At 58.3% G+C, this 9749-nt stretch overlaps 1 protein-coding gene across 1 annotated transcript in view; it reads left to right on the plus strand.

Moving 5' to 3' along the window:
• Window positions 1-8588, plus strand: part of HSF1 (heat shock transcription factor 1) — a 36606-nt gene extending 28018 nt beyond the window's left edge. Inside the window, exons 11-14 of the mRNA XM_054398635.1 lie at window positions 5267-5372; window positions 6273-6338; window positions 7344-7413; window positions 8383-8588. Coding sequence (XP_054254610.1) covers window positions 5267-5372; window positions 6273-6338; window positions 7344-7413; window positions 8383-8588 — 448 coding nt within the window. The remainder of the gene's footprint in view (window positions 1-5266; window positions 5373-6272; window positions 6339-7343; window positions 7414-8382) is intronic.
• The last annotated feature ends 1161 nt before the right edge of the window (window positions 8589-9749 follow it).

Here is a 9749-nt window from a genome sequence, read left to right on the forward strand (position 1 = left end):
GTGTCCCACCACCAGCTGTGTCCCATCACCAGCTGTGTCCCACCACCAGCTGTGTCCCATCACCAGCTGTGTCCCGTCACCAGCTGTGTCCCACCACCAGCTGTGTCCCACCACCAGCTGTGTCCCATCACCAGCTGTGTCCCGTCACCAGCTGTGTCCCGTCACCAGCTGTGTCCCACCACCAGCTGTGTCCCACCACCAGCTGTGTCCCATCACCAGCTGTGTCCCACCACCAGCTGTGTCCCATCACCAGCTGTGTCCCACCACCAGCTGTGTCCCGTCACCAGCTGTGTCCCGTCACCAGCTGTGTCCCACCACCAGCTGTGTCCCATCACCAGCTGTGTCCCATCACCAGCTGTGTCCCACGTGTCCCACCAGCTGTGTCCCATCACCAGCTGTGTCCCGTCACCAGCTGTGTCCCACCACCAGCTGTGTCCCACCACCAGCTGTGTCCCACCACCAGCTGTGTCCCGTCACCAGCTGTGTCCCACCACCAGCTGTGTCCCACCACCCAGAGTATCCCACTACTGATTGGATCCTTCCACTGAGTGGATCTCTCCACTGAGAGGATCCCACCATCAGTATCCTGACACTAAGAGTATCCCATGATGGAGTGGATCCCACCACTGAGAAGGCCCCACCTTTGAGTGGATCCCACCACTGAAGGGATGCAGCCAGAGTGGATTCCACCATTGAGTGGATCCAACCATTGAGTGGAACCCACCACTAGGAGGATCCCACCATTGTGTGGATCCAACCATTGAGTGGATCCCACCACTAGGAGGATCCAACCACCATTGAGAGGATCCCACCACTAAGAGGATCTCACCATTGAGTGGATCCAACCATTGAGTGGATCCCACCACTAAGAGGATCTCACCACCAAGTGGATCCCATCACCAAGAGGAGGTTGCTCCCTGGAGTGACCTGCAGGTAGTGAGAGAGGTGTCAGTGGAGGTGGGCTCTGAAGTTCTGCACCCAGGAGGTGCCTCTGGACAGCTTTCTCTGAGGCTTCTCTTCAGTTGCGTGGAGGCTGCTCCTTGGGGTGACCTGCAGGTGGAGGGGGAGGTGACAGTGATGGTTGGTGACTTCAAGGTATGTCAGGGGCGCCCAAGTGCCGGCCAGGAAGCCTCCTTGGTGACTGCTTTTCATCACCTGAAGAAGGTTTCAGTTGTTCTCAGTCAGTGGAGCCCCTCAGAGCAGGTCCCCGGTGGGAGGTGCCCCTTGTGAGCTGCCCAGGCTCTGGTTTCACCCACAAGAGGTCTTTTGTTGGTCTGAACTCAGAGTCACCTTCCTGTGGGGCTGGCATGAAAGGGAAGGGTACCGTGGAAACACTGCATGGTGAAACCCAAAGGGGACCCACCACCCACCCAGGGACCCTCCTGAGCCACAGGGCAAGAGCCAGAGCCTCCGAGTCATGGGATCATGGAATGGTTGGGAAGGATCTCCAGGCTCATGGAGTCCAACCACTGACCCAGCACTGCCAGGGCACCACCAAACCATGGCCCTCAGCACCACAGCTCCAGGGACAGGGACTCTACCACTGCCCTGGGCAGCCTGGGCCAGGCCTGCACAAGTCTCAAGGGGCAAAAATTGGCAGAAATGGCCAACCTCAGCCCCACCTGGGGCAACTGAGGCTGCTGCCTCTTGGCCCAATGCTTGGCACAAGAGATCTCAGCCCCACCTGGCTCCAGCCTCCTCTCAGGGACTTGCAGACAGCCACAAGGTCTCCCCTCAGCCTCCTTTGCTGCAGGCTCCACACCCCCAGGTCCCTCAGCTGCTCCTCACAAGTTCTCCAGACCCTTTCTCCTTCTTCTCCAGACCCTTCCCCAGCTCCCTTGCCCTTCTCTGGACACCTCCAACCCATCCAGGTCCTTCTTGGAGTCAGGGGCCCAAAGCTGAGCCCAGCACTCCAGGGGTGGCCTCCCCAGTGCCTCCAGTCCAGGGGCACCATCCCTGCCCTGCTCCTGCTGCCCAGCCTGGGGCTGCTCCAGGCCAGGCTGCTGGTGGCCTTCTTGGCCACCTGGGCACACTCTGGCTCCCCTCCAGCTGCTGCCACCAACCCCCCAGAGCCTTTCCCACCAGGCATTTTCCAGCCCCTCTGCCCCCAGCCTGGAGCCTTCCTGGCCTTGGTGGGACCCAAGGGCAGGACCTGGCACTTGGCCTTGGTCAGCCTCCTCCCATTGGCCTCCCCCAGCCAGCCTGGCCAGGGCTCTGGAGAGCCCTGAATCCCTCTGTAGATCCTTCAAACCTCACAGCAGACCAACACTGCCCCCCAGCTTGGTGTCATCTCCAGACTTCCTGAAGCTGCCTCCATCCCTCATCCAAATCATCCACAAAGGCATTAAACAGAACTGGTCCCACACAGTGAACCCTTGGTAGAAGAAGTTTGTTCTGCTAAGAAACATCTCACAGAGCTTTGGGCTGGTCTGGGACCAACCCTGAGCTGGAACTAACCTGGACTTGGACTAACCTGGGCTGGAACCAACCTGGGCTGGATCCCACCTGGGCTGGGACCAACCTGGGTTGAACCAGCCTGGGCTGGAACTAACCTGGGCTGGCACCAGCCTGGGCTGGGACGAGCCTGGGCTGGGACCAAATCTCAGCTGGAATCAACCTGAGCTGGATCCAACCTGGGATGAACCAAGCTGGGCTGGGACCAGCCTGGGCTGGAGCCCCCCTGAGCTGGAAGCCCTCTGAGCTGGAACCCCCTGAGATGTGTCTGCTTGCTTCTTCAGGGCTGTTTGTCCTGGTGGCTCTCTCCTTGCTCCTCAACCACTCTCCTGCCCTAACATGCTTCCTGCCACAGCTCTCGGTGCCATCACCCTGGTGCCTTCCACGCCGCTTCCACCAGCTGAGCATGGTCCATCTGCCTGTCCTTTGCCCATAACCCAACCTTCTCACCCCCCCAGTGGCTGCCTGGGAGCCTTTTGAATGCAGTGTCCTCTTCTCTTTGTCTCTTGCAGTTTGACTCGCGCCCCGCAGCTGGCAGAGGTCCCTCGGCTTTGCCCCACTTCCTCCTCCTCCTCTCACCACTGCAGAGCACAGCAAGGGTCAGCATCCAGAGCTGCTGCTGGGCAGGAGAGCAGGGCATGGTGGCACTGATCATGGAATCATGGAGTGCTTGAGGTTGGCCAAGAGCTTTAAGCTGATGGAGTCCAACCAGTGACCCAGCACTGCCAGGGCACCACCAACCCATGGCCCTCAGCACCACAGCTCCATGGCTTAGAAACCCCTCCAGGGATGGGGACTCCACCACTGCCCTGGGCAGCCTGGGCCAGGCCTGCACAACCCTTTCACTGAGGGCATTTCTCCTCATGTCCAACCTGAATGTCTCCTGGGGCACCTTGAGACTGGTTCCTCTCATCATTAAGGAACCATGAGGGCCTGGAGAGTGCAGGGCCCAGGGACTGTGTTGTCCATAGTCCAGAGCTGCTCCATCTGCTCAGAGACAGTGAGACAAGTCTCAGGGAAAGGAACAGTTGGGGAGAAACCAGCTCAGCTGTGGACATCAGGGCCATGAAGGTGATCCAAGAGCTGGGGACAGCCTGAGAGAGTTGGGGTTGTTTAGCCTGGAGAAGAGAAGGCTCCAGGAGACCTTCAGTGGCATTGCAAGTTGGTTGGGGCTCTAAGCAACCTTCTCTGGTTAGAGATGTCCCTGCTGACTGCAGGGGGGTGGACTGGGCAACCTTTAAGGTCCCTTCCCACCCAAAGCAGTCCATGATTCCATGATCTTCAGTGCTTCAGGTTCAGAGGAATGGGTTGATTGTCACCTGGATGTGGCTGGTCTCTGGTGGGAATTAGCCAGCAGAATGTTCTTGGTGGGGTTCAAGATCAGAAGTGTCGGGCAGCTCCACTGGGTTTGCAGGAAGCTCCTTCACCATCATGCAACCAGCACTGGAAGCATCTCAAGGGCCTGGCAGACATTCCCACCTCAGTGTCCTACAAAACATGCCTTCTCCCCAGTGAAAGCTCATCTGAGTCCTCCTGGAATGAGAAGCAGGTCAAGTGCCTTCTGCTTCCTCCTCCAGTCACAGCAAGGATCTCATGGCCAGGATGTCCTTGGCAGTGGCTCTGGTACAGCTCCCCTGGTGTCTAGGGCCACCGAGACATCAGCATTAAACCCACCTTGTGCCAGGGAGAGGCAGACCCATGGGGAGTAGGTCTGTCCACTCACAAGGTCTTGTTGTGGAACCTCCCAGTGTGGGCTGGCTTCAGAACAGTGAAGGTCTTGTGAGAGCCTGAGCTCAGGCAGGAGCTGAGGAACCTCCCAGTACCAGCCTGGTGGAGTGGGAAGAGACCTCAGGAGCTCACCCAGGGCAACCCCCCTGCTCCAGCAGGGTCACCCACAGCAGGTGCCCAGGATCCCCATGCCCAGCTGGCTTTGGAAGCTCTCCACACAAGGAGACTCCACAACCTCTCTGGGCAGCCTGCTCCAGGCCTCAGAATCCTCCAAGCCAAGAGGTTGCTCCTGAGGCAACCTCCTGGCTTCCAGTTTGTTTTCCAATTTCGACCTGGCACCAGCTTTTGGTGGTCACTGGGTGCTCTCTGGTGCTACCAGGAGATGAGCAGCTCCACATGTAGGTCACGATGCAGTGACAAGGTTCATTTGACCAAGTACATGGAAGCAACTTGAGTCCTCTCCATGGTCACCAGAAGCTCCCGTCTGATGAACAAAGAAGTTGTCCCCATTGCCAGTCCAGACATGAAGGTGTCTTCTGGCCAGCAAAAATCCCTCTGAAACTTCTCCAAGTTGTTGCAGGGAGGAAGGTTTGTTGCCCTTTGTTGTGTGTCCACAACCAGGAGATGCCAAGCAGAGGTGGTTGGACCTTCTGTTTGGATTGAGAAAGAGTCCAAAGCTGCACCAAGATCCCCAGCAGTCCATGGGGTTGGTGGTTCCCAAACCCCCAAAGCAGAGAGCTTGATCTTTGTAGGGTATTAAAGGTGTCCTCCATCTGAGTTGTGCTTGGACCTCTCAGGAGCAAGAGGTGGTGGTGTCTCCAGTCTCAGGACTTGGTGGAGAGAGGGGCAGAGCATGTCTGTGGTGTTGTGCCAGCACCTTTGAGCTCCCTGGCAGGAGGAGATGGATCTCAGCAGGGTCAGGAGCCCCAGCCCTGCTCTCTTGCCTGGGTTGTAGGAAGGTGCCAAGGGTCCTTGGGTGGACAAAGTCCCTTTAGAAGACCTGGGAACGTAGGTTCAGGGCTCTGAAGAACCTGGGAGAGGCTTCCCCAGGTGGATCTCCAGCACTTCTCTTCCTTTTCCACAGGAATGAACTCAACGACCATCTGGACACCATCGATTCCAACCTGGACAACCTCCAGACCATGCTGACCACGCACGGCTTCAGCGTGGACACCAGCGCGCTGCTGGACGTGAGTGGCTGCTCCTGCTCCTGCTCCTGCTCCTCCTGCCCAAGGCCACACAGAGCCCTCACTGCCAGCCTGGTGGGGTGGGAAGGGTCCTCTGGAGCTCACCCACTGCAGCCCCCCTGCTCCAGCAGGGGCACCCACAGCAGGTGCCCAGGATCCCCATGCCCAGCTGGCTTTGGAAGCTCTCCACACAAGGAGACTCCACAACCTCTCTGGGCAGCCTGCTCCAGGCCTCAGAACCCTCCAAGCCAAGAGGTTGCTCCTGAGGGAACCTCCTGGCTTCCAGTTTGTGCCTGGTGCCCCTTGGCCTGTCCCTGGGCACCACTGGCAAGAGTCTGGCCCCAGCCTCTTGCCCCCTACCCTGCAGCTGTTGAGAAGATTCCCTCTGAGTCCTCTCCTGTCCAGGCTAAGCAGCCCCAGGTCCTTCCCTCCTCAGAGTCTTCTCAGCAGCTTCCCAGCCTCCAGTGCCTCTCTCCAGTAGTTCCCAGTCTCTGAACTGGGGAGCCCAGCACTGGCCCCAGCTGTGCAGCTGTGTCCTGAGCAGGGCAGAGCAGAGGGGCAGGAGAACCTCCCTTGTGCTGCTGGCCACACTCTGCTGAATGTCCCCAGGAGACCCTTGGCCTTCTTGGCCACCTTGCTGGCTCTTGGGGACCTTGTTCCCTGCCCTGGACTCCCAGTTCCTTCTCCTTGGAGCTGCTTCGTAACAGCTCCCACCCTCCCCTGTGCTGGTCCATGGGGTTCTGTACTGGCCCATGGGGTTCTGTACTGGCCCATGGGGTTGTCCCTCTACTTGCCCTTTGCCAGGATCCTCCCCTCACAGCATGTGCTGTGGCTTTGTGGAGGCAGATGGACCACGGTAGCTCCAAGACTCCATTTCCACCACCCCTCTCCTTCCCTTGGCAGCTCTTCAGCCCTTCGATGACGGTTACAGACATGAACCTTCCCGACCTGGACAGCAGCTTGGCCAGTGTGAGTAGCTCTTCAGACTGGACCTGCTGGGATCAGCAGTGTCCTCTGCTCACCCCTCAAGCTCTGAAGAACCCCCAACCAGGCCCAAGTCCATGAGGAGGAGAATTGGGACAGAGGACGAATGTGGAGCTGGGGGAACCTCCAAGAGCCAAGCTTGGAGAGGCTTACTCCAAGCTGCTCACATGGAGAGCAGAGCTCTTCATCACTCATCCACCATCAGTGAGGTGCTGAGACCTCCAGCACTGCTAGGGCACTACCAAACCATGGCCCTCAGCACCACAGCTCCATGGCTTGGAAACCCCTCCAAGGATGGGACTCTACCACTGCCCTGGGCAGCCTGGGCCAGGCCTGCACAAGCCTCAAGGGGCAGAAATTCTTCCTCATGGTCAACCTCAGCCTCCCCTGGGGCAACTTGAGGCTGCTTCCTCTTGGCCCAGCCCTTGGCACAAGAGATCTCAGCCCCACCTGGCTCCAGCCTCTTGTCAGCCACTTGCAGACAGCCAGAAGGTCTCCCCTCAGCCTCTTTTACTGCAGGCTCCACACCCCCAGGTCCTTCAGCTGCTCTTCACAAGTTCTCCAGGCCCATCTCCTTCTTCTCCAGAAGAATGGCCACTCATTGTTCTCTCCTGCCTGATGTTTAGTGGGGGCTTGGTTAGGTTTTGGTTTCACTCACCCTACAAAACCCCCTGAGATGGCTGGAGGTTGAGCTGCAGATTCCAGAGTTGTGACCAGACTCTCTTTGAAGTCTTCTGTGCTCCTCTGCAAGTTCCTGAGTTGTCACCAGATGGTTTTTGAAAACCTCTGTGCTCTGAGTTCTGCAGGTTTCAGAGTTGTGGCCAGATGGTCTTTGAAGCCCTCTGATGATGTCCCTCCCTCAGTGGGGCTCTGAGGCTAAATCTTGGCTTTCTTTGGTGTGTGTTGGAGTCATCTCCAAGGTGGAGATGGAGAGGACCCACCTGTCCCACCCCTGCGGTGCCATCACCAACCCAACTTTTGTCCCTGCAGATCCAGGATCTCCTTTCAACCCAGGAGCAGCAGAAGCCAGCTGAGACAGAGGCCAGCACAGTGGACACAGGTACCAGGTGGCCTTGACTCTGTAGCAGAAGAATTGGGGCTGTGACAAAATGATTTCTCCACCCAAAACGTGGATTTGGTTGAGGGAAGTATGGAGAAGAGAACATCTGGAGGAGGCTCTTGGCACTAGGTGTGGATCCCCAGTGAGAGTAACTGGAAGAGAACCATGGAGTCTTGGGATGGGTTTGGCTGGAAGAGGCCTCCGAGCTCCTGGAGTCCAACCAGTGACCCAGCACTGCCAGGGCACCACCAACCCATGGCCCTCAGCACCACAGCTTGGAAACCCCTCCAGGGATGGGGACTCCACCACTGCCCTGGGCAGCCTGTGCCAGGCCTGCACAAGCCTCAAGGGGCAGAAATTGTTCCCCAGTTCCCTTGCCCTTCTCTGGACACCCTCAGCCCCTCCAGGTCCTTCTTGGTGTCAGGGGCCCCTGAAGTAGAACTGCCCTAGAAGCCATCGTGCTCTGCTACCCATGCCAGATGCCCTCCCACTCATCCCAGTTGACCTCCAATTCATCCCAGTTGATCTGCACACCCCAGTTGCCTTCCAATTCATCCTAGTTGCCCTCCAATTCATCCCAGCTGATCTCCTACCAACCCCAGTTGATGTCTGATTCATCCCAGTTGCCCTCCTACCCACCCCAGCTGCCCTGCAACTCATCCCAGTTGCCCTCCTACCCACCCCAGCTGCCCTCCAACTCATCCCAGTTGCCCTCCAACTCATCCCAGTTGCCCTCCTACCCACCCCAGCTGCCCCCCAACTCATTCCAGTTGCCCTCCAACTCATCCCAGTTGCCCTCCTACCCACCCCAGCTGCCCCCCGACTCATCCCAGTTGCCCTCCAACTCATCCCAGTTGCCCTCCTACCCACCCCAGCTGCTCTCTAACTCATCCCAGTTGCCCTCCAACTCATCCCAGTTGCCCTCCTGTCCACCCCAGCTGCCCTGATCCCCTGTCTCTGTCTCTGCAGGCAAGCAGCTGGTGCACTACACGGCCCAGCCCCTCTTGCTGGTGGACTCGAGCGCCGTGGACATGGGCAGTGGGGACCTGCCCATCTTCTTCGAGCTGGGCGAAGGTCCCTATTTCACGGACGGGGACGAGTACTCGGAAGACCCAACCATCTCCCTCTTGTCAGGGACCGAGCAGCCCAAACCCAAGGACCCTGCTGTCTCCTAAAAGCCAGCCCCCCAGCACCACCACCGGGGTGGGCTGAAGGAGAAGACAACCCCGCGCCGAAGGGACCCGCGGCCGCCGGCCTCCTCGCTTCGCGCAGCCCTGGACAGCTCCGAGCTCCTTCCCCGGCGCCGCCAGGATTCCATTTGTGTGTTGTGCTTCACCAGGTGTTTCCAAACCTGCTTTAGATACCAGCCACCGCCCAGCGCAACTCCACTCGGCTGCCTTCAAAGGGCCAGGGCAAGGGGGGGCCTGCAGGAGACCCTCAGCTCAGCCCGGGGGCTCCGCTGGGGAGTGGACACCAAGAGTTGGGCCAGACGGAGAACTCTGACCTGCCCGTGGGGGCAACCAGGAGCCCACCACTATGAGCTGATGCTTATGTGCCCGTGGGGGCAACCAGGAGCCCACCACCACCAGCTGATGCTTATGTGCCCGTGGGGGCAACCATGACCCTACCACCCCAAGCTGATGCTTATGTGTCCATGGTAGAAACCATGAGCCCACCACCAAGGGTTAATGCTTATGTGCCCACAGGGGCAACCAGCAGCCCACCACCAAAACCTGATGTTTATGTGTCCATGGTGGAAACCATAAGCTCACCACCAAAAGTTGATGCTTATGTGCCCATGGGGGCAACCAGGAGCCCATCACCAAAAGTTGATGTTTATGTGTCCATGGTGGAAACCAGGAGCCCACCACCAACAGTTGATGCTTATGTGTCCATGGTGGAAACTGTAAGCCCACCACCGAAAGTTGATGCTTATGTTTTGTTGCCCATGGTGGAACCCACCAACCATGAGCTGATGCTTATGCTCTGTGCTCATGGTGGCAACCATAACCCTACCACCATGGGCTGATGCTTACGTGCCCATGGTGGCAAGCTTGAGCCCACCACCAAAAGCTGATGCTTACGTTTCATTGGCCATGGTGGACCCCACCAACCATGAGTTGATGTATAAGGTTTGTTACCCATGTTGGCAACCACGAGCCTACCACCACAGGCTGATGCTTACACGCCCATGGTGGCAATCATAACCCCACCACCATGAGCCACCAACATGGCCATGGCCATGTGATGGGGAGAGGGCGAACAACCAGGGTGTAGCTCTTTGGAGGAAGAGAGTTCCTCTGCCACCCCATCCCCTGGAGAGGCCACGATGATGT

The sequence above is a fragment of the Indicator indicator genome, unplaced genomic scaffold, assembly GCF_027791375.1.
Source record: "Indicator indicator isolate 239-I01 unplaced genomic scaffold, UM_Iind_1.1 iindUn_scaffold_69, whole genome shotgun sequence".
NCBI classification, from domain to species: domain Eukaryota; kingdom Metazoa; phylum Chordata; class Aves; order Piciformes; family Indicatoridae; genus Indicator; species Indicator indicator.